At 55.5% G+C, this 23008-nt stretch overlaps 3 protein-coding genes across 6 annotated transcripts in view; 1 reads left to right on the top strand and 2 right to left on the bottom strand.

Annotated features, from left to right (window-relative positions):
- The window catches only part of MAPKAPK3 (MAPK activated protein kinase 3), a 44175-nt gene extending 25941 nt beyond the window's left edge, over positions 1 to 18234 (bottom strand). For 2 of the 3 annotated variants that reach the window (XM_079934748.1, XM_079934749.1), the window contains exons 1-3: positions 17872 to 18234; positions 17394 to 17556; positions 6929 to 7205 (exon numbers count right to left, since the gene is read on the bottom strand). In XM_079934748.1, coding sequence (XP_079790874.1) covers positions 6929 to 7205; positions 17394 to 17556; positions 17872 to 18052 — 621 coding nt within the window. In that variant the 5' untranslated portion in view covers positions 18053 to 18234. Of the gene's footprint in view, positions 1 to 6928; positions 7206 to 7463; positions 7623 to 17393; positions 17557 to 17871 lie in introns of those variants that run through there. The other variant, XM_079934750.1, reaches the window with a different exon arrangement.
- Positions 13196 to 17410, top strand: CISH (cytokine inducible SH2 containing protein). Its single transcript, XM_079934755.1, has 3 exons — positions 13196 to 13342; positions 16109 to 16329; positions 16569 to 17410. Exons 1-3 carry the CDS (start codon positions 13323 to 13325, stop codon positions 17090 to 17092), a joined length of 765 nt encoding a protein of 254 aa, XP_079790881.1. The 5' UTR covers positions 13196 to 13322; the 3' UTR covers positions 17093 to 17410.
- HEMK1 (HemK methyltransferase 1, mitochondrial release factors N(5)-glutamine) overlaps positions 17890 to 23008 on the bottom strand; it is a 34974-nt gene continuing 29855 nt past the window's right edge. For both annotated transcript variants that reach the window (XM_079934753.1, XM_079934751.1), the window contains exon 12: positions 17890 to 18022. The gene's annotated coding sequence lies outside the window, so the exon portion shown is untranslated. The remainder of the gene's footprint in view (positions 18023 to 23008) is intronic.

The following is a 23008-nucleotide window of genomic DNA, read 5'->3' as shown; positions in this document are numbered from 1 at the left end:
ATGCTGCTGCCTGCCAGAGGGCATGGAGAGCACTGGCCAGTCCCTCCGACACATCCTGAGAAGGGGGCTTGTTTATGTTGGGGAAACAGCTAGGGAACAAGCTATGAGTCCTCAGAGGCTGAACCCTTAGGAATGTGGCGATGAATGTGGCAGGTCAAGGCTCTGATCCTTCATGCTCCTGAAAACAGACTGTGAGTTTTGCTGAGGTGGGGGTGAGGGCAGGTGCAGGGTGCAGGCTAAAGAGCCAGCTGCTCTGGGGTGCTTCTCCCAGCTAGTGCGGGGCAGCACACAGTTGCACAGGCTGCACCTTGCATCTCAAGCCCTCCTAGCCCCTCTGCGGGCTCCTTCAGCTGGCTCCAGCCCCTTCTCTCCCCCACCTCAGCCCAGGAATCCTTGGGAGTCACAGTGCTCCTGGTCTTGCACCATTGTCCCAAGCAAAAGGCTCAGACCATTGAGCCGTAAAAGGAGACCCACAGGCAGAGGCCACAGCCAAGGCTGACCTCCCACACTCCACAGGGGGATGCCTCAGGTTACAGACTTGGCCCACATGCTCCTGACTCCACTGCTCTGGCGGCAAAGGCAGCCAGCAGCTGGTCGAGGCTAGGAGCAGGAGGAAACACTGTGAGCGGCATGGGCGTGGCCGTGCTCCTCCTTCCTGTCCTACCCCCACCCTGTCCCTAGGAGGTGGGGCAGACTTTCAGGGTGACTAGGATGAGTCCGGAGCACCTGACCATCCCCCATCTGTCCTCTGCCTGCCCGAAACCCACAAGACAGAGTGGCAGGGCCCGAGAGGGGAGGGACTGAGTGACAGCAGGAGAAACAGAGATGGGAAAGAAGAAAGGAGAGGGACAAGGAGGCAAAGAAGACCGAAAAGGGAGAGCAACACAAAGAGAAAGTAGCAAGGACAAAGCCGTAGTCTAAAGAAAAGGGCAACCCTAATCCCAAACCCGCAAATAAACCCAAAATCAATTTTCTCAGTGTCTCTGGTCTGTCCAGCGCTGAAAAGGCCTCCTGAGGCTCCCTGTTCCCACAAACAGCCGGCTGCCGCCTGGTACTCCAGCCCTAAACACACCCGCACGGTTCCCACAGAGCAGAATTTTAATCACAATTACACTGGTCCTAATCTACTTAGTTCCAAAAGGGCTGGGGGGCGGGGGGGGGGGGGTTCTTTCACACCATTCTTTCAAACCCTGCGAAGAGCTGGCTTCTCCAGGTGCAGGGTGAGCCCAAGTGAGTCCTCATGAAGGCCAATAATGTGCCACCAAAAAATGCACCCAGGCCCCCCCAAAGGAGAGCTCTGCCCTCTCACAGTGCCTGCAGGCCCCAGCTGTCTCACAGCAGGAACCTGGGGATAGTTAGCTACCAAGACTGAATCCTGCTTCCCACCACATATTCAAACCCTGCGTTCAACGGCACCACAAAGACGATGGTTTTGCAAAAAATTCCGGAACTGCCTTTTTCCAAGGTTACTTGGGGAGAAAGTAGCAGAAAGGACTTCAAGCCCAGAGCCCTGCTCCTCTCTCAACCCCAGGCAGCCTCTCATGTGGAGCCACACAAGACCTCGAACAGGTGGGAGGGAGGGCAGCAGAGCAAAAGTTCTCCTGGGAAAACATGGGAGCCTGTGGGAGCCCACTAGAGCTGTGGTCTCCCTGCCCTGAGAGCAGTAGACCCACTTATCCAGGTAGGGCCTGGTGTGCACTTTTACAGCACAGATGTGTGGGGAAGGCGCCCTCGCCTAGGTATAACCACCGTCCCCAGCTCTTGCCTGGTGGCCTTCACCTATGGACACGTGGCAGCCAGTTGCCAGTCTGGGACCAAAGGAGGCTGGGGGGCTGCACAGCCAGATGCTCCACCTGCCGCACCCTCTCAGGGGCCTCCCATGATGGTGTCCCAAGGAGGCCCTGGGAGAGGAAGACGAGGGATCCAAGTAGAAAACCAGCTTCCCCAAGTGCAAACCTGGGGAACAGGCAGAGAGAGAACAGACCTCTATTGTCGTGGAGACCAGGCCCTGAACTGAACAACAACTCAGGTGACCCAGAAGCCCCTACAGCACCCCTGGCAATAGTACTCCACAAGGGTCCCAGTGATGCTGTGAAAGAAACCTCTGGGAGAAGGAGGGAGGATTTTTGCCCACCTAGTGATGGAGGGCACCAAAGACAGACAGAGGCCTCTGGTGGGATGAGGTATGAATCTCAGTTGTGGGCAAATCTCAGTTGTGGAGAGGGAGAGTCACCGCTGACCACTTTCCCCCATCCTTTAAACCCTACGTAAATGCCTCTTTTTCCACAGGGCCCTTTGGTCTCTCCACGGCTCCCCAGAGTTTGTCAGGGCCTGGACACCAGCCCTGCTGAGATTAGCCACATCCTACCAGGACACAAGACTGGGAGTTGGGAAGTGGTACTCCACAACAAGTGCTGAACTGTGCAAACCAGGCGTGCTGTCACAATACACCCAGTGCCCTCCTCTGTCATCCACATCCTTCTCAGACCAGAGGCCTGCATTAAAGCTGGCAATCTCTTCCAGGAAACCTCCCCTGGCTGGCCCAGTCCTGACAGTTTCCTCTCGCCCACTCACCAACCTGACTTCCTCCCTGTGGCACCCTGGACTTCGCTGGGCTGGGCTTGTCTGAGACTCACAAGGCTTGAGATGAACCATATACCCTTTCTGAGGCAGTCCCACAGCCATCATGGTCCGGGTGCACTGGCCTTGCGGGACTACCACCTGTCCACTTACAGGCATAGAGTCCTGTATAGTGAGGAGAGCTGGGCAGATACAGACAAACACCAGCAGTATCACGTGGGGCCCAGTGGAGTCATGGAGGACGTTGCTACCATCTTTCCAGGAGCCAAGCCTCAGAGACCCTCCCATGTCCCCGTAGACTTGCACGAGGCATGAGGTGACTTAGGTGCTAAGACTCTGGCATCAAACTGCCTGGATTCACGTCCCAGCCCTGCCACTCACCAGCTATACACCTTGGGCAAGCCGTTTACCTCTCTGAATATCAGTGTCTTCATCCATAAAGTGGGAATGAAAAGAGTTAGGGAAGATAACATGTATTGTACACTGGGACAGGGCCTGCCAGACAGAACGCTCTGCAAAACTATTGGCCATTCACAAGAATATTAGACTCCATACCACCAAGGCCTGAAGCTGGAGAGATGGCATCAGTTCCTGGGGGGTGGGGGTGGGAAGAAGACTCTGGAAGTCCCAACAAAGGGGATCCTGACAGTAGGCTACGAGCACAGCTTCTAAAGCTGTGGGCAGGATGTGAAGCATATCCAAACAATCCCCCTCTGCCCCAAAATCTCACTATCTGCATTTTATAGAGTTTGATGCTCTCCTTAGGATCCTCATTTAAAAAGCAAGTTGCCCACTCCTGGCAATTCAGAAGGCTCCACTTGAGTGTCGTAGTGCTTGAATTCCTCAGATTCTTTCCTTTCAGGAGAGGGGCAGCCTGAAGAGATGCTTGGGTACAGTAAAACCACTACTGGGGACTCTGTTGTACAAGGCCACCAGCCCTCCACATGCTTCCTGATTTGTTGACTCAGTAAACAAGAGGTCCTGCAGAGGCTGATCTGACCGGTCTGGAGACGGTAGGTGAAGGGGTAGCAGCTCCAAATGAGAAAGTACCTGGCCTGCCTGGAAGTCCCACCCAGCTCAAATCCAGCTCCACAGCACCAGCTCCAACAGGCCAGCCCCACCCATGGAGCAATGCAGGGATCTCCTGGGCATGTGGATCCAGCACCCTACCACTCTACTCTTTGACAAAGACAGGAAGATGAGGGCACTGGAAGCCCCAGGGGCCTCCAACACTTTTCAGTGGACCCAGAGCCCAGAGAGCAGGGCTAGGAAAGACTCCCACTGCAGACCCCCTCAGTCTCCTCAAGGCTTTGTTTTTATTTATCTAAGTACCACTGTCACTTCTGCCTGCCAGGAGGCCGAGGACGACAAGGCGGCTTGGCAGGAAGTCAGGAGAGGAGGGGATTCAGGCCTCTGCTATAATCCGCCATCCCAATCAAGCCACGTGACTTCTGACCACTAACTCCAGGTCCTGACTTTCATATATGGGATAAGGTTTGAGAGGCTGGGTGTCTAATGTGATGGGGTGGCTTTGTCCAGTTAGGAGTGAAAATAAGGGGTGTCAATTAACCAGTTAGGCCTGAAAGGGGTCACAAGCAAGAGGTCAGTAGGAGGCAGTCCCCTGCCCCAGATACTTGGCAGGCAGACCTCTAGTTCCTGCCAAAGGGATAGCAGAAGTGCTAAGGGTCGAATGGAGAGTGGAATGACAGCACTGGTGGCAGAAGCTGGCCTTGGGAGAGAGTTCCTGAGTATGAGTGAGGCCAAGATGGACCAAGCCAGCAGTCAGGGGCTGAGGGAAAGGGGAAGTGGCCCAGCCCCCTAGGAAGGAGAAGCCTGCTTCTCTAGGGCCTCCAAAGAACAGCAACAGCTACAGGGCCATCGACCACAGCTCTTCCTGTTTTATGAGTGCCTGCTGTGTTCCAGGCTTTATGCTAAGCACCATCTACCACCCTAAGCAACAGGGCCAAGAGGACAGATATGGGAGAGGCCACGACACCTGGACAGATCCAGACCACAAGACAAAGACGGGCCAGCCTGGTAACCTAGGATGTAGGTACAGGGAAGCAGAAAGGCACAGGGCTAGGCAGAGGCAGAGAGAGGGCTGAGACCCATTCATGGACGGGCTGAGCTCCTGGGGCCCAAGCCAGGCCATGTGCTGAGATCTCCTGGCCCTGGCCCTCCTGGGCAGAGGGCAGAGGCTATAAGCATAAAGGTGCCACCTACCTTGTCAAGGCTAGAGCCATCACTCACAGTATAGGTACAACGTGCTAGAGGTTGTGCTCATCCCATCCTGGAAGATGGTGAGGCCCTACCTAGCTGGGTGGGGAGTTGGTCACTGGAGGCGGGGGGGGGGGCGGTTGGCAAGAACAGGAAAGTGCTGGGTGGGGGCACATCTAATCCATGTCCCCCTTGAGGGCTAACCTAGCACCAGGTCCTGAAGGTCCCAAGCCAATAGCCCTAGCCACGCTCACCCATGAAGCCTAAAGGGGTACAGTAGGGGCATCTGTTCTAGGCCTGCCCAATTCCTAGTCCAGAACAGAGAGCACTGAGGCCCTAGATTCAAGAGGAGGTGCTTTGGAAGTTGTTGCAGACAGAAGTCCCCCCAAGTCACTTGTCAGACACAGCACCTACGGGGAAAGGCCTAGGCCCAGGCCTGCTTAAAGCCAGTTCTGCCTGGGCCCATGAACTCCAGCCTCTCACTCCACCCCTGCCTCACTCACAGCATCTAGAGTACCACAGCGGGTGGCCAGAGCTCAGCCCTGGCTCACAAGGCCAAAACCTTGGTATTCAGAAGAGGCCTCTGTCGTCCCCTTGCCCACCCAGACTGTACCATGACCCTAGCAGGAGTGAAAGGGCTAAGATGGTGCTGAGGGAGAGAATGAAGACTCTCACTTCTCACTTCTTTAGCCCCATCTCCCCTCAGAAGAGCCTCCTTTCCCTTGAAGGACTCAGAGAATCCCCTGCCCGGGGCTCCAAAAGGGCCTCCCAACCCCACTCCACTGCTGGGTTCACAAGCAAAGAAGCTGTGCCTGAGACCCAGCCTCACCAGCCCTGCCCTAAGCATCTTCCAGACCCATCCTCATGATCCCCTCCAAGACCACCCTGGGGAGATGACCCCCTCTATCAGTCCTAGGGCCACTGGGAAAGACACAGGGAGCTGGGCCCAGGTCCCCTGCTCAGATACTTGCAGACTCTGTGCCCTAAATAACTCCTGTAGCCTCTCCAGGCCTGCACCAGGCCCTGTACCAATTACTCTATATGCATCATCTCATTCCAAGCTCACGTCAACTCTCATCAACCCTGGAGCAGAGAAACCTGATTTCAAGAGTCCAAGACCTAGTCCAAGGTCATGGAGCTGGCAAATGCAGGCCAAAGATTAGAGCTACATCTGCAGGACTCTGTGCTTGGGCTCATAATTACAATGTCTGTAAAATGAGGAGATCCTTAGCTGTATTCTAACCTCCAGGAGCCACTCTCCTTGCCATACTCTACCTATCCAGGTGACCAGTGTTACAGGCTGCAATTAAGTAAAGTTCTCAGTGATGACAAATTCAAGAGCTTCTAGGTACGGGCCAGGGTCCTGGGCCCAGAACTATATGACCTAAGCCAGAACTACATGGCTAGATCAGCCACCTCCAGGACTCCCTGGGCTCCACATGTATCAGTGAGGTCTTAACCAGGCCTATAGGGAGCCTATGGTATGACGTGGCTAGATGGCTGGCTGCCCTCTGCCCAGGAAACAGGGTGGGTCAGAGCTGGAGCAGGGCCGCCCCCTCTCAACATGGGTCTAGTGACTCATCTGGAGCCCGTCAGCAGCTTCCTGCCCACAGGTGCAGTGGGCGTCAGCCTTGCCCACCAGCAAGCCCCGGGAGGCTCCCACTCCAGCCTAGGCAGGCAGGGGACCCAAGAGAATGTAGCCCCACCCCAAGCTTTCATGAGAACACAGCCTCAGGCAGAAAGAAACACAGACCTATTCCAGTCAGAAGAGTTTCTCATTGAAGGGGCAGCCAAGCTGAGTGAGGGTCCCCCTTGGGCCCAAACTCATAGGCCCAGCCTGAAACCCAGAGCCAGAAGCCCCTCCTTCCCTGCTTCCGGGTACAGCAGGCTCTACCCACACTGACTCCACCCCTTGACCCCTTGCTCCCTGGGACACTCGGAGTTTAGCAAGGCTAAGCCTGTTTCCCCATCTGTAAAGCAGAGAGAACCGGGAGTCCAACCTTACAGAGGAGTAAGAAGATGAAATTCTGAGCATAAGAAGCTTAACAGGGGCCCTGGTCATATCCTGTACCCACAGGTCTTTGCTGTTGGGCCCTCCGGGTCACCCACGCGGCAGTGAGGGGTCACTGACCTTCAGGGCACACTTCTGCCCGGTGCGCCGGTGGAAGCACTCCAGCACCTTGCCGTTCACACCCAAGCCCAGCACCTGCTTGGACAACTGGTAGTCATCGGTCACTGCGTACTTCTTGGGCTCCCGCCGCCCCACAAGGGCGGGAGTGCCGGCTGAGCAAGGTTCGCAGGGTACACCTGGTGGGGGCGCAGGGCCCCCCTGCTCCTCTGCTGTCTCGACATCCATGGCCCCCGCGGGGCGCTCAGAGGAGGCCCCAGCCTGGCGCGTCCAGGGCCACCTGGGAAAGAGAGGCAGAGTGAGTTCCGTTCATACTTCTTCAGTACACCCCAGCCTTGGAGGCCCTGAGCCAGAGTGGGCTTCGGGTGGGGGACAGGGCTGGGAATGAGGAACGAACTGCCGCAGTGTACGGACCCGCGGCAGGGGGAGGTGGTCACGCAGCGGGGCACAGGCGAGTCCTGCCCGGCCACCTGTCAAGAGGGGAAAGCGCCGCGAGGTCCCGGGAATGGGAGGTGGAGGGGGCCCAGGGAGGGCGTACCTGGCGAAGGCGCACCTGACGGCAGCGCACCTGGCTGCAGCGCCGGTAAGGGGCAGGCGCGGCGGTCGCCGAAGCCCGCGGCCGCGAGCGCCCAGAGCTGAGAGTCACCCCGCCGCCTGCCCACGTGACTGCTCCCCTCCCCCGCGCGTCCCCGGCTTGAGGCCGGGCTTGGTCAGCCTTAAAGGGACAGGCGGGCCCTGGCAGGACGGGGCGGGGCGGGGCGAGGCCCGCCTAGAGCTGAAGCAGAAATAGGGGGCGTGGCTTCTCCAGGGTGCAGAAATCTCCTAGGCTCCGCCAGCCTCCGGGGAGACCCCAGCACTAGCGCAGCCGGGTTCCGCGTGGGCTGTGCGAGCCGCGGATTTTACCAGCCACCAAGGAAGTGGCAGCACAGGAAGTCTTGTTTTTCTTGGAGTCTCAGGTAGCCCCTTGAGTCGGGTGTTTTCTCTGCACGCTGCCAGGAGGCCCTCCAGTATAATCTGTAAGGCTTGCAACTTCCTTAGTGGTGGCCCACCGCGAGCGTATCTAAAGTCTTAATTTTTGCCAACAGCGCAAGAGTGAAATAGAATTTTGTTGTGATTCGTGTCTCTCTAGCTCCTGGTGGCTCTGCGCGTCTCTCTAGCACTGGCATCTCTACCCTTCTGTGCATCTCCTGCTCATATTCCCTTGGAATACAGCGTCCTAAGACCAGAAATCCTGAATTCCCCTTTGGTCAGATCCATCAGCTCTTCACCTTATGGTTAGAGCTTTTGGTGTCATGTTTAAAAAGTCTCCTCCTCCTACCACAGTGACAGATATTCTTTATTAGCTAAGTGGTTTTCCCTTCCACATTTAGGTCTCTACTCTGAGCCCATCTTAGATTACCTTATATATTGCGAACGGGTTTTCCCATCACAGACTGTTAACTCTTATTTCACAGATGAGGAAGCTGAGAACCCACTAGAGGAAACAACTTGTCTAGAGCTGCAGAGTGTGTGGCTGTCTCCTTGGACAAATCTGCACTACTCCTGCACTTCCCTCTCGCCCCACAGCCCCGAAAGAGGTGGCTCACTTGGGACAGGGAACATGCGATTTGGGGCAAGATCCCTGTGCGAGCCTCTGCTGCCATCTACAGGCCACTAGCAGGACTGCAGGAACCGCAGCCTCTCTCCCACCCGCAGGTAACTCCTCTGTATACCTAAGTATCCAAAGGTATCTTCTGGCTTCGGAATTGGGGCCCAGCGAGCTCCCTGCCCTTAAGCCCCAACACACACATGCATGTGGATGCACGTGGATGACTGGGCAGAAGTTCCAGGAGAACAGGCACCCTCTGTGTGCAGGCATTGAGCTGGATGAGGGTGTGAGGGGCTCTTCCCTCTCTCCTTGAGGCGACCTTCAAGCTAGGAAGGTTCAGTAAAGCAGAAGCCCAGTTGACAGCCTCAACCAAGCGTACTGAGCTCTTCTTTCGGACCAGACACTGGGTAGATGCTCTATCTGGGCACCCCATGATCGCACTGGGACTGGAGGAGGGAAGGCAGTACCAATCCTGTGCAGCCTACACCAGACACACGAGTCACAAGCCCTGAGAGGTCAAGAGACCTGCCTGAGGTAAGTAGCTACCATGGTACAGCCCCTATCCCAACCCCCAAAGAACAACTCCAGGGCCCAGCTCTCACCCTCAAACTATGCCTTCCTCTCCTGTGCCTCCCTGCCCCACTCCCACATCCACATGTACACATTCTCACACATGTTCACACACATGCAATCACACCTTTACACATGTGCACATATGCACACAGAGATACATAGGCATACACATGCACACAACACACACACATTTATGACTAGCTGGAGCCAGGACCTCTGTCCTTGAGCCCCACCTGAGAATCTGATCCAAGATCTCAGAGCCTTGCAGGAAGCCCTGTGATTCAGAAGCTACCACTGCTTGAAGGCTTGGAGACTGGAGAAGGATTCTCCTTCTCCTATGGAGACGACTGGTTTGAGCCAGGTGAACCCAAAGCTGAGCAAGATCTCATTCTGGACAAGCAAGGCCCCACTCATAAGCAGGGGTCTAGAGAGCTGAGGGTGGAGGCTGGCCACTTGTCGTAGCCAAGGTCATCTCTGCGTGCTGTGATCTCTGAGCTATCTTATTTTCTAAAAATGGAGTTAGATTACAATTGTTCTAACATTTTTGTATTTTTTTTGACCACAAGAAATCTATATTTTTATATTGGAGGGAGGGAGTAGAAAAGAAAGTAGCCCCTATACTGGGCCCTATTCAGTGGCAGCTTTTTGTGCCATAGGGTTAAGGAAGACTTTGAGGAAATAAAAGTTGTTTCGACAAATCCAGGTGTAGTTGCTTTGTATATTGTGATGGGTAGAAGGGACGAAGTGAAGGGTGAAGGCCCCTCACACGCTCCATATTGCCTCAGACTATGTCCTGGAAACTTGAGGTGGAGAAAGCACCACTTTCATTCCTACTTCTTGGGACTGTTGATGGCCATGTAGTGACAGAGAACGACAAGCACGTTGGCGAAGATGGCCAGCTGCACATCCATGATCATGGCTGATCAGCTGGGCTTGGCTCCGACGTGGCCTGCGCACTCTATCTGTCTTTTTTAAACTGGTCTCTCTTTATTAAAAATTTTAATTGCATAAGCAAAACTTGCTTGTTATAATAAATTCGAACCATATAGAAATGTAAAAAGTAAGGAATGACAATGTCTCTCCTCTTGCAGTGTCCATACCAAGGCCAGTGCTTACACAAACACACACGTTCCCCACACGGGTTCATCATAGACATGTGTTTTGCAGCTGACCCAGGGGAGGCAGAATGCATGGTTTCCCCTCGCTGCTCATGTTCCAGCAAGCATCTGCCACCTGCAAATTGATGGGAGGATTCAGTATTGGGGATGGCTGGGCCAGGGCAGGTGGGTACATGGTGGCAAACTCTGCCACACAGCTCTCCATGAGAGCTGTATGTCCAAGGGGATGAGGGCTGAGAACTTTGGAACAGCTTACAGTGACCAAGGAATCCAGTGAGTGCCTGGGTGGGGTGGTGGGGCAGCTGAAACCACTCTCTCAACACACACACACACACACACACACACACACACACACACATACACACACATGTAGACACGTGGACTATTCTTTGGGGAGAGGAGAGGCTGCACATATGAAAGTTTACAGACTAAATGAGCCAGACCTTGAGGAAGGCACTGCTGTATATTATTGTGACCCATTTTGTGTCTGTTCTGGGTGGGGAAGGGCAGAGAGATCCTGCAGCAAGAATCTCGGGTGCACGGGAGGGGTTTTTCTGGAAGGAAGAATCCATGGAGATGTGGCACATGAAACTATGAGAGGAATTGCCACTGGGGGGCAGTGTGGGCCCAGCAATCAGGGCAGGAGAGGTGACAATTAGATGGCCAGAGGCAGGCACCTCAGGTAAAACAAAGGCACACCACTCTTCCCAGTATTCAGGGGAGGTGCATAGTGCTGTCAAATTTACAAAGGGCAGTTGGAGGGCAAAACCCTTGGGTCCTTTAGTTTACACACAGAACTGCACAATCACTGACTTCTGTAGGGGGCGCTTTCAAGGGGACACCTGTGGTGCCCTGATGTTGACTGTCCTGAAGGCAGGGAAGCTTCACTGAGGACCTGAAAGTTGGATCCTGAAGGATGTCTAGGAGTTGGCTTATAATAGGAGCCTAGAGAGGAAGTGGGGGATGGGGTTGGGCCTGTGAGATCTAGGGTATATTTTACCCTCTCTATGCCTCATTTTTATCACCTGTAAAGAGGGGACAATATGTAGTAGTTAGGCAATGAAATGGGGCTGGAAATTGCTGAGAGCATCTGGCACATAGTAAGCATTCAGTAAAGTAATCACAGTTAGAGGGAAAGGGCAATCTCGGGGTAGAGAGCTTGGGATTTGTCGCCAGGGGGACCAAGGTTCAAATCCAGCTCTGTTGCTTGGCAGCTGTGAAGCCCCTTTGTCTTCATTAGTAATGTGGAGCAGTAGACAGTTCCTACTGGAGGAACGGCACCTTATACAGGGGCTCCATGCTGGGCTCTCCAGGTGCCCCAGCCATCGAAGTGGCAATGAGGTCTCTACACCCATCTCCACCCCATGCAAGCAGCTTCTGGCCTACTCAGGAGGACTGGTGGGGCAACACTGAAGCTCAACTTCCCTTCAGGAAATTTACAGAGAAGTGGGTTTCCTGAAGTCATTTCTCATCTTAACCAGTTTATTTTGTCATTTTGTCCTGTTTCACGGGGTTTTGCTTTTGGACCCCCTCTGTCTTCCATCCCCTCCCAGGCAGGGCAAGCTCAGCCCTGTCTGCCTTGGGAAAACCTGGATACTGCCATTTAGGCTTCTGGACCCTGCCAGGAGTCTGTCATCCCTGCTAGGGGATCTGAAGCTTACCTTCTTTCTGGGGAACCTGGGGGTACACACCGGTAAGTTGGAAGGGGGGAGTGGACCCTGCCACTTCTCCAATTCTCTCCCTCTCCTTCTGGTCCAAGGGCTTAGAGGAGGTGTGTGCAGCCCCTATGGTCTTTCAAGATGTTCCCTGGTGAGTCCAGTGAACTGGGAAAAGGTGGAGAGGATCAAGGGTAGGAGCATGGGCTTCTGACTTTTGTTCCCTGGGGCTCGGCATAATGGGGGTAATACCAGCTGTTGAGAATCAAATGTATCAAGTGCTCCATGTAGATGGGAGGGGGTGTCACTGATCCTTCTCTCTACGTTACCCCCCACCTTCAGTTTATCTCTGGGTGTTTGGAGCTCCAGGTCTCTCTCCCACATTTTTAGGGAACCCACCAACCCAGAGACACATGTGAACTGTCCTGTGGGGTGAGCTGGGGGCCTGCCTGCCCCTCAAGTCGGTAGTCATTTCTTCCCTGATTGGAGGGCCGGCCAGAGGACAGGCTGGGGCCGAGACTGGATGGCCCTGCCTGGTGCAAAGGTTGGGATGGTGCCTTCTCCCCCAGCTCTCAGTGAAAACGTTCTCGCCTGGATCCTCTTGGCTGTGGTGGCCGCAGGCTTGACCCCCGTGAAGCTGCGCGTATCTGAGTACTCCCTCTGTACCCCTTCCCTCCCCTAATGTCCCTCTCCAAACCACACCCTTTGCCACCCACCTTCCCAGAAACAGAGTCCAGGGGTCCAAGTGCAGCCCACAGGGGGCCCCCGCACACCAGACAGACCGCCTTGGAGGAGCCGCTAGCTGGGCGGACAGGCCGGTGACCGCGCCCTCGTGCTGCCACCGGTTCTACAGAGAGATAAGGGGGCCTGTTCCCAACGAAGCGGAGTGCCCGAAAGAAATCTGGGCTCCGGTGGGTAGAGCACCTGCACCTCCCTAGCCCTCTTCAACCTGGACTTTCCCTAATGTTCTCTAGGTCACTCTCAACCCGGCTTGGTCACGTCAGCCTCGGGTCCAAGCGCTGTAATTGGCCCTGCGTGACCACTCGGCTCCACCTCCTGCGCTGCGATTGGTCGGCGCGCGGAGCCCCGCCCCACTTTCCTGGAAAGTTCTTGGAAATCTGTCAAAGGTGTTTCCTTTAGCGGCCCTCGGCCGCAGACCAGGGAACCGACTCCCTCGCCTGCACCCCTCCCCGCCCGGCCGCACAGCCGGCGGTTCTAGGAAGACGTCGCTTCCGGGAAGGGCTGGGACACAGAGGACAAAAGATTAGGCTGCTCGCCCCGCCCTCCCGGCCCGCCCCACGCGCCCTCCCGGCCGGCCCGCGCCGCCACCTCTCAGTCCCGACCCGCCGCTCGTGCGCCCCAGGAGCCTGCCTTGCGAGCGCGACCCGCGCCCACTGGCTCCCTCCAGCAGCTGCCGTCAGGCCGAGCCCCAGCTCCGGAGCAGCCGCTGCCGCTGACGTGACATGGTCCTCTGCGTTCAGGGGTAAGCGCGGCTCTCCGCCCCCGCCCAGCTCTGCGCCGGCACGCGGCAGAGTACTGGCCTCGTGCTAGCTGCCGAGCATTAAGAGGGCTTGACCGGTCGGAAATGATCGAGCGCGGAAAGACCTCGAGAGAGACAACAGGGAAGGGTGACAACATCGTCACCACCTCTACTGGCACTGTGGGTAGGGAAACTGGGGGTTGGCTGGCGACAGGAGAAACAGGGTGGGCTAAGCGTGGGAGAACGTAGACGCCTCAGGCAGCGCGTCCTCCAAGGCGTGGCTCACCTGCCCAGCCGTCTGGGCCCGGAGCGCTCTATCCTAGCCTGACGGCCCAACAGTCTACTGTGACCTTGGGCCAGCCCCTGCCCTTCTCTGTCCTGTCATCCACTCTCCTGCCTCGGCTAGCAATTAGGCTGTTCTTGGGAAGCCAGCCTGAGATCCTTGCCTCTCCCCTGGTTGGCACCTGCTGAACAAGCAGCTGTTGGGAGAGCCTAGGTTTGGCCCAGTCCTGCCTGAGGTACCCCCACAATGTCCTCAGCCCTCAGCCCAAAATGGGATCCCAATGTGAGAAGGACCTTGGCTCCTGCCTCCCTTCTCCAAGTTTCCCAAAATGTGGGGGTGGGGTGGGGACTGATAAGACAGAGTCTTGGCCTCAGCTGAGCATTCTTGGCACATTCCTTCTGGCCAGAGCCTCAGGATCCCCTTCAACCAAGGGTCTGATGCTCTCCAAACTGATCTGACAGGAGCTCAGAAGGTTCCAGGGAGAATGAAAGAAGATGTGAATGGGTGCTCCACAGCAGGGAAAGCAAGATTTTTAAGACCTACACACACACACAGCCACAGACCAGCTGGTGCCCTCCTGAAGTAGGGTGCAGGGATTCCCAATTGTAGGTATGGGTTGTCAGCTTTGCTGAGGGATCCCCGTTTAGGGCTGAGTTTGCCTCATTGGCTTATGTGCCCAGGCAGAACTCACAGGCTGGGCTCCACAGCAGGCACACACACATACTGGCCACCCACACCTGGAACATAACAGCCACCGCCACGACAATGACACCTCCCAAACTCCTAGAAGGCTCCTGGGCCTGAGCTGAGCTCTGGGTTCCAGCAGGCAGGCCATCAACCAGTTCCTTGAAACTCAGCCTCTAGCTCCCCAACAGGGATTCCTGAGCTCCCGTAGTACAGCCAGGGTAGGGGTGGAAAAGTATTAGCAGGCTGTGGTATGCTAGGGTCTTATGGCCCCTTCTCTTGAGTGGTCACGGGCCCCTGATTTGTTAAAATCTTCTAAGAGTCACCTATAACCTACACTGTATAACTTACACTGTCAGATCTGGTTCCTCTGCCTGACTCCTGCTGCCAGTTCCTGCCCACCTCTTCCTGCCTCGTAAGCAGTACCTGTCAGTGTTTACCCATACCATCATCTCAGCCTGCAGTGCCTTCCCCGCTACTCCTTCCTTTAGCCTGGCAGACTCAGCTCAGGAACAGGCAGACCCTGACTTCCCCCTAACATTCTTTGCTTTTATGACTTTGGGTTATGAGTTCTCCTTTAGGGGAGGGCCCAGGGTTTCATTATTTGGTGTCTTGAGGCCAGCGGAGAACCAGACCCAAGACCCAAGGATTTATTTTGTGATGAGTGGGAGAGGACCAGCAGTCTCTTCCTTGGGAACCAGGGCCATGCCCCTCAATCCCAGGAAGCCCCAGGATCACCATGCTGGGTGGGCTTCCCCTAAAGGGAAGCTACTGCTCAGATTGGGGCCAGTTCAGCAACCCAACTCTAGCCATCTGAAAATATGGTGTGACCGAACCCCTCAGTGTCTGGGCTAGTAGGACCCCTCATTGAGGAGGAGGGGAAACTGACGTCTAGTGAAGAACAGTGTTTGCATAAGATCATAGTGCCTCGTAGGGCAGGCTCGTCAGGGTAGGATCTGGAATGTGGGATGAGTACCCTGCCCTTTGGTGGGAGCTCATATTTATGGGAGGTGGGACTTGTCAGTGCCTTTAGAGGCCACTGTCTATCCTATACCCTCAGCTGGGAGGAGGAGAGAACAGGATTGGTGTCTGACCTGTTTGGGGATATTATTCCAGGCCCTAAGCCCTGGCCAGTGTGGACCTAGGTCCCTCTGACAGATACTCCTATCTGTGGGGAGGTAGCATGTGACCAATCCCTCGGCTCAACCAGGACAAGTGCCATTTAATTGGCCCACCACTGCCAGGAGGGCACCACTGTGAAGCCTCTTTGTACTGGATCCTGTCAGTGTGGTGAGAACACCAACTGGCCACTGTGAGCTAGAGATGCCTATAGAGAATGAAGTGTATTTGGTTGGTGCAAAATAGAGAGATTACAGTTGACCCTTCGTATCTGCAGATGCGAAACCCATGGATATGGAGGGCCCAAAGTATTCACTGTACTATGCCATTCATATAAGGGACTTCAGCATCCGCAGATTTTCATATCCACGGGGGCTCCCAGAACCAATCCCCCGCGGATACTGAGGGATGACTGTAATTACTGTTTAATAAATGCAGGAGGGTGGAGAAGTCTCTTTCAGAAGAGGGTTCATATGTGGTGGAAGTAATCAAGGGGCCTTTTGTGATGACAAGTGGGAGGTGGGGTACTGGTCTCATTGAGCCCGTGGGTGGGCAGAGGGGAAACTAGGACTCATAGTGAGATAGACTGGCCAGAGGTCACATAGCCAGTCTGGGGCAGAGGGGATCTCTGGAAATGGGGAGAGCACAGGGCCTCCACTCAGCGCCCATCCACCTCTTTCTAGACCTTGTCCTTTGCTCGCTGTGGAGCAGATCGGGCAGCGGCCCCTGTGGCCCGAGTCCCTGGAGCTGCCCGAACCAGCTATGCAGCCTTTACCTGGTGGCGCCTTCCTGGAGGAAGAAGCAGAGGAGTCCCCAGCCCAGCCAGAGGGTGAGCCCAAGGTGCTGGACCCCGAAGAAGATCTGCTGTGCATAGCCAAGACCTTCTCGTACCTTCGGGAATCTGGTGAGTCTGAGGAGGGAGGCAGGACTTGTCCTGAAGTCTGATGGGGAAAGTTTAGCTCTGCCTGTTGTGTCTAATTTGAGAGGCATGGCTCTGGCCAGAAGAGTCTGATGGGAGAGAAGGGGTACAGCACTCCCCAGGGAGGTGTGAAGAGAGAGGCTGAGCCCTGCCTTGCCCTGGGTTGGTGCACCCAACTAATTTCCACTGTGACCAGTCTCTTAGCCCCCTCTCCACTTGCCTAGGCTGGTACTGGGGTTCCATTACGGCCAGTGAGGCCCGGCAACACCTGCAGAAGATGCCAGAGGGCACATTCCTAGTACGTGACAGCACCCACCCCAGCTACCTGTTCACATTGTCGGTCAAAACCACCCGTGGCCCCACCAACGTGCGCATTGAGTACGCCGACTCCAGCTTCCGCCTGGACTCCAACTGCCTGTCCAGGCCGCGCATCCTGGCCTTCCCAGATGTGGTCAGCCTTGTGCAGCACTATGTGGCCTCCTGTGCTGCAGATACCCGAAGTGACAGTCCTGACCTTGCAACCACCCAAGCCCTGCCTACCCCTAAGGAAGATGCACCTGGTGACCCAGCACTGCCTGCTACTGCTGTACACCTAAAACTGGTGCAGCCCTTTGTGCGCAAAAGCAGCACCCGAAGCCTGCAGCACCTGTGCCGCCTCGTCATCAACCGTCTGGTGGCCGATGTGGACTGCCTGCCACTACCCCGGCGCATGGCTGACTACCTCCGACAGTACCCCTTCCAGCTCTGACCCAGCCAAGCAACCGCCTAGCCTCACCCAGCCAGACCCTGGAGGGGACACCGGCTCCAGCTGGACTTGGGCTCCCACTATCCCTCCTCCAGTCATCCTGGTGCCACATGCATCTGGCAGCTGGACCAGGAAGGGTCTGCAGGAACAAGGCTGGAGGTGAGGGGTAGGGAGGAGTGTCACACGACTTGGAGGTCAGTGCCCCCAGCTCCCATGTGGCTCCATTGTGGTGGGCCATGTGACAGAAGAGGGGACTGGCAGGACCTCGTCTCACCCTGTGGGCTGGGCCCAGGCCCCAACTCACCTGCTGTGGCCTCCTGAACTGCGTAGACTTGGCCGGCCCTGGTTTCTCCGTCCACAGGGTGGGGCAGGCCCCCTCCTTTCAGCCAGCCTCTGTCTCAGGGGGGATGGCAGCCAGAGGAACTGAGGTTGACACTGACAGTCCCCTTCTGCGGGAGCAGGCCAGGCTGGGGGACGGCACAGTTATATAGTATTTATTTATTTATTCTCCTTGGGTTGGAGAGCCAACCCCACCTCTCTGCCTGAGCCCTGAGTGCTCCAGAGACCCCAGCCCTGCCTCAGCTTCTCTGGTTCCTCCCGGCCGAGAGCCTCTTCCTGAGATGTGTTGCTGGACCCAAGGCAGTCCTGGGTGTCCTGGCGCTGACCCACCCACCTGTGAAGGTGTCCACCCTCTTCTGCCTCCAGCCCTGTTTTGGGAGGATGGGTGAATAAACAAGAAAAGAGAGCCAAAGTGTTAGCGCCTTGCAGAACCTGCTACTCACCCCCTTGCAGGGCAGAGCCCTGTCTGCACAGAGCTGGTCTCGCTGGGGCACAGGCCCTGCATGAGTGTGGGTGCCGTGTCAGGGAGGGGCATGGTAGTTTGAGGACTGCCACTCCACCTCTGCTGGGTCTGCTTCCTGCCCAGGAAGGTGCCTGCACATGAAAGAGGGAAAGAAAATACATATCTGATAAGACTTTATAAAATAATTGTTTCTAAAAAAAAAAAAAACCCACAGTTTGGTAGTCATTTTTTTTTCACTGATTTTTCTGTAATGACAATAAAATTGTACCTTTCATTTATGGAGCCCTCAGTGGGGCCTCTTTTGAGTTGTACACAGTTTGTCCCCTTTGATCTTACTATCATTATCCCCCACTTTACATCTGGGTCAACAGAGGCCCAGAGACCTATGTGGCAGAGCAGGCCCTGCTAGGGCACCCAGTAAAGAGTGGAGGGGATAGCAAGAAGCCTTTCTCCACTCATTCCCTATTTTCCCCTTGGAGGGTGGGATGCAGGAGATGAAGGCCAGTTGGATTGCCTGCAGGGTCACTGCCCAGTGTCAGGTGGGGGGTGGTGGCAGAGGAGCACCAGGTCGGAGAGATGTGTAAACAGGTGATGTCAATTAAAGGTTGAAAGTGGAGAATACTAGGCGGATGGGGACTGTGGACTACTCCTGGGGGCAGCGTCTTTTGAGATGAGGAGACCAACAATCAGAGAAGTCAGGGCCAGTCATTCCAAGGAGAAGGTACAGGGCATGCCAAGGCACCAGGGCGTGACTGGGAAGCTTATATTCCTGACCACAAGGAGGCCTGGGGAAGGGTCATTCTGTGCAGTGGGGTGGAACAGTTGAGTTGTGGATAGTGGCCAGTAAGCTGGCAGGGTCTGGCCTGGGATGGGGCTAATGGGGCTCTGGTCTAGGCTGATTGGAGTTTGGGTACTCTCTCACTCAGGGTCCTGCATATCAGAAGTAGGTGAAAAAGCAATTAAAATGAAAACGCTCTCCATCATCTGATGGTCTGCCTTTGGAGCACTTCAGCACCTGGAATCCCACTATGTCCTGAAATTTTCTGCACCTTTACTTGAGTAACTCACAGGAATGCTCCTGTGAACCTCATTCATAGCCTTTAACCCTTATTTTAGAAACAGTTCTAACCTTTCTATCTTCTTAGCCCTTAGACAATTAAAAGCTGCAGATTAGAAGAGGCAAATGTCGGCAGATTGAAGGCAGGAAGGTGTGAGGAGTGACAATGTTGATGACGAGGAGGAGGCAGGAAAGGATAAAAATCAAGAACTATGGGGCTTCCCTGGTGGTGCAGTGGTTGAGAGTCCGCCTGCTGATGCAGGGGACGCAGGTTCGTGCCCCGGTCAGGGAAGATCCCACATGCCGCGGAGCGGCTGGGCCCGTGAGCCATGGCCGCTAAGCCTGCGCGTCCGGAGCCTGTGCTCCGCAACGAGAGAGGCCACAACCGTGAGAGGCCGGCGTATCGCAAAAAAAATAAATCAAGAACTATGGAGGCACAGAACCTTGGGGGCACGGAGATAGTTGTGGGAAAGAATGGAGCTGATGTTGGGTGAGAGTGAACAAGAAGTGGGTGAGGGCTGTCTTTATCGGAGTGGTGCCCAGGCCCACGTGTCCCGCCTGGTGCCTTCTCCATTGCTGGCTGCAGGGCCCAACAAACACCTCCTCCAGGTCACCATAACCCTGCCAGGGATGTCTGCAGTTCCTCATTGTTTCAGCCTGGATCCCAGCCCCTTGATGACTCCCAAAATACCTGAGGTGACCCCTCTGTCTGCTCCACCCCGAGATCTGAGTCACCCAGTGGGTAGGTAGCAGACACAGAAGGGCCAAAGGCAGGCTCTTCACCACCTGGTGCCATGACCCAGACAGAAAGTGCTGGAGCAGGAGGAAGCCCTTCGTTGTCCACAGAGGGGACACGTCTCAGGGTGCCCACTGGGTGCTGGCAACAGACAAGGGCTTTGCACCTCATGTAATGCTCACCACAACCCTGGGAGTAGGTCTAAATATTACCCATATTTCACAGATGAGGAAACTGAGGCCCAGAGGGGACAAGGGACTGGCTGAGGAGGTGAGGCACAGAGCAGAGCTAAGCCTGAGGGGTCCTGACTGCCCACCTGCCCCTGCACTGCTACATGAGGTGGCGAGGACGGGCAGCTGGGTTAGGGGGGCAGCTTTCAGGTGAGTTGTTCTTGGATGCTGGCTTTATCCCCTCGCGTTCCTGCCTGCTAAGGTCTCTGGAGCCACTGGCCTGACCAAAAGGGTCCTATCCCATTCCCCGTCGCCTCAGCCCAAGCCAGGGTCCAGCTCTTGCCTGAGGAGGGCCTACCAGCTACTTCTGACCCCTGATACTTTTCTGCTTCAATTTTTTCTTTTTTTTTTTGGCTGCACTGCGCAGCATGTGGGATCTTAGTTCCCCAACTAGGGATCGAACCCACAGCCCCTGCCTTGGAAGCACGGAGTCTTAACCACTGGACCGCCAGGGAAGTCCCAATCTGCTTCAATCTTATTTTCATGTTTCCCTACCAAGGGAGTGAGTGACGCCTACTTAGAACAGGATCAGTGGAGAGCATGTCATCGGGCCCCAGACCCAAGTCAGAGACCCAGCCTAACAGATGCTGAAAATCCTCTGGTCACTGCAATCACCCCTGGGTGGCTCTGGGCTGGTGAAAGGAGCACACCTACCAGCACTGACCGAGGAGGAAGAAAGGAGCTGACTGGAGGGTGCACAGGACCCTGCACAACATACAAACAATAACTGATGGTAACCCTTTACCAATTAAGTCCTTCACCAGCACACATGCTCTTTGGGCACAAACTGGGCCAGACTCCATTTGGGCCCTGGGGACACAGCAGGGAATAAGATGGACACACTCCCCATCCTTGTGGGACTCATGGGCTGGTACGCGAGAGATAAACAAGTAAACAAATGGGCACTCAGGAGGAGTTTTGAGAGTGAAATGAAAGCAAAGCAGGAGGCGGGGAAGAAAGTGCTTTGGGTATGGGGACACTGCTGCCGATGAGAGGGTCGGGGAAAGCTCTGGAGCAGGGTGGCACTGAGCCTGGACACCCGAGCAAAGAGCAGGAACTGGCTATGCAGACAACTTAGAGAAAGGACATCCCAGGTGGAAGGAGCTCCAGTGCAATGGCCCTGAGGCAGGAACAAACCTGGTGTGACCAGAAGATGGCTGGCTGCCCAGGAAGGCTGAGGAGACAGAGGGCGGGTGGAGAGGGCAGAGGGTGCACATGGATTGTGCTCTGGTGTGGTGGAGCGCCCCTTCAGTGTTTAGCAGGGACAAGCTATGATCCAGTGCTCAGTTCTAAGGAGTGAACCTGTCAGCTGGGGGTGGGGGGGATGGCCCCACAAGGGCCTGGGGGCCAGAGGCCAGAAGGAGGTTGAGAGGTATGGGATATGGAGGAGTAGGGTGTGGTGGAGAGCAGAGGAGGCGAGGTGATCCTGGGTGTGGTTCGTGCCCCATTAAGTTCTCACTGCAGCCTTGCACACCAGCAGAGGTTGTCCCCATTTACAGCAGAAGAGGTAAGACTCAGAGAGAGGTGGTGGCTTTTTCAGGGTCACACAACTTGTGAGGGGCAGAGCCGGGGTTCAAACCCTGACTCAAGACCTCGTTTGTATAAACTGCTGCTCTGCTCTGCCTCCCAGGGGCTGGCATGCTAAGGCCTTGGCCCTCACAAGGCACTGGGGACATGCAGAAGGCCAGGCAATTCAGAAAGGCTTTTTGGAGGAGGGGGGCTGGGGACTGCCCTAGAGGATTCTGTCAGGCCACGGGGAAGTGGGTTTGCAGATTGATCCTACGTGGTGTCCATCCTCGGACTCATGATGCCCCTCTGGAAAAATTCTGGGACAGAGATGCCACTAGGCCATTCAGGTTTCTCTTGTCAGTCAATGAGAGGTCTTGCTGGGAGGCTTCACCCGTGATCACCGAATGTCCTAACACGCCCTGAACCATCGGGGTCTCTGCACCCGGGCCCAGCTTCTAATCTGCCAACTGAGCAAATCTTGCTGGATCAAGGGCAAACATGGGTCTGAACAGGTCTGGGGACATGGCCAGGCTGGCTCCACTCTCAGATGGGAACCCTCCCACCCAGCACAGCTCCACAGTGAAACAGAGGAGCCAAGAGCCTGAAATAAGTCCTAATCAAGAAGGCAAGAGGATTCTGGGACCTCACAAAGGCCCTCTTTCTTCAGGAGAAGTGGAGCCTGCACAGGCCTGGGCAGACCTTTCATACCAACCTGTTAGACCAGTTTTAATATAAAGCAGGTTGGAGCTTTGCCAGAAATTCAACAGCCTCTCCTGGTGAAGGTGTCCTCCCCACGCCAACTGCAGGGTATGGGCCCCCTCCCCAGCTTAGGCAGGCTGCACAGCCACCACCCAAGGGGCCATTCCAATGGTCACTCTGGGGCAGCAGGCTGGGGCTCCCACATCTGATACTTAAGACAGGAGGTCCCTGGAGGTTTACTCCTGGCTAGCATTTCCCTCCAACCCTAGTTTTACCCCCACCTCCCCTCCAGTCTGGATTACGTGCTGTACACTTGGTTTGGGGGGGGCTGTTTCCCTCAACCTCACTGAACCTCATAAGATTCCTTAGCTATGAAATGGGGAGAGTGACAGCAGGTCTCTCAGAGGGGACATGGGGGGCCCAGGAGGATTTATAAGTTGATACTGAGGAGAGCCTGAGGGTTCAACATGGCAGCTGCTGCAGCTGTCACTGTAACTATTCCTTGTCCCTTGTTTTAATCCCATTTGAGAGGTGGGCAGGGCAGGGTTTTTTTTTTTTAGGCTGCGTCGGGTCTTAATTGCAGCATGTGGGATCATCATTGCGGCATGCGGGCTCTTCGTTGCAGCTCACAGGCTTCTCTCTAGTTGTGGCGCGCAGGCTCCAGGGCACATGGGCTGTGTATTTGTGGCGTGCAGGCTCCAGAGTGCGTGGGCTGTGTAGTTGCGGCACGTGGGCTCTCTAGTTCAGGCGCACAGGCTCAGTAGTTGTGGCATGTGGGCTTAGTTGCCCCATGGCACGTGGGATCTTAGTTCCCCCACCAGGGATCAAACCCGCATCCCATGCATTGGAAGGCGAATTCTCTACCACTGGACCACCAGGGAAGTCC

Source organism: Stenella coeruleoalba, assembly GCF_951394435.1.
Source record: "Stenella coeruleoalba genome assembly, chromosome: 10".
Classification (NCBI taxonomy): Eukaryota; Metazoa; Chordata; class Mammalia; order Artiodactyla; family Delphinidae; genus Stenella; species Stenella coeruleoalba.
Note: the sequence above shows the minus strand (reverse complement) of the source record. Positions and strands in the feature narration are given on the sequence as shown.

Excerpts from the sequence above, each read along its gene's own strand:
- CISH (XM_079934755.1), top strand. The coding sequence starts at position 13,323 with ATGGTCCTCTGCGTTCAGGG. Across the intron at positions 13,343-16,108 it reads ATGGTCCTCTGCGTTCAGGG|ACCTTGTCCTTTGCTCGCTG; the intron begins GTAAGCGCGGCT and ends ACCTCTTTCTAG. Across the intron at positions 16,330-16,568 it reads CTCGTACCTTCGGGAATCTG|GCTGGTACTGGGGTTCCATT; the intron begins GTGAGTCTGAGG and ends CCACTTGCCTAG.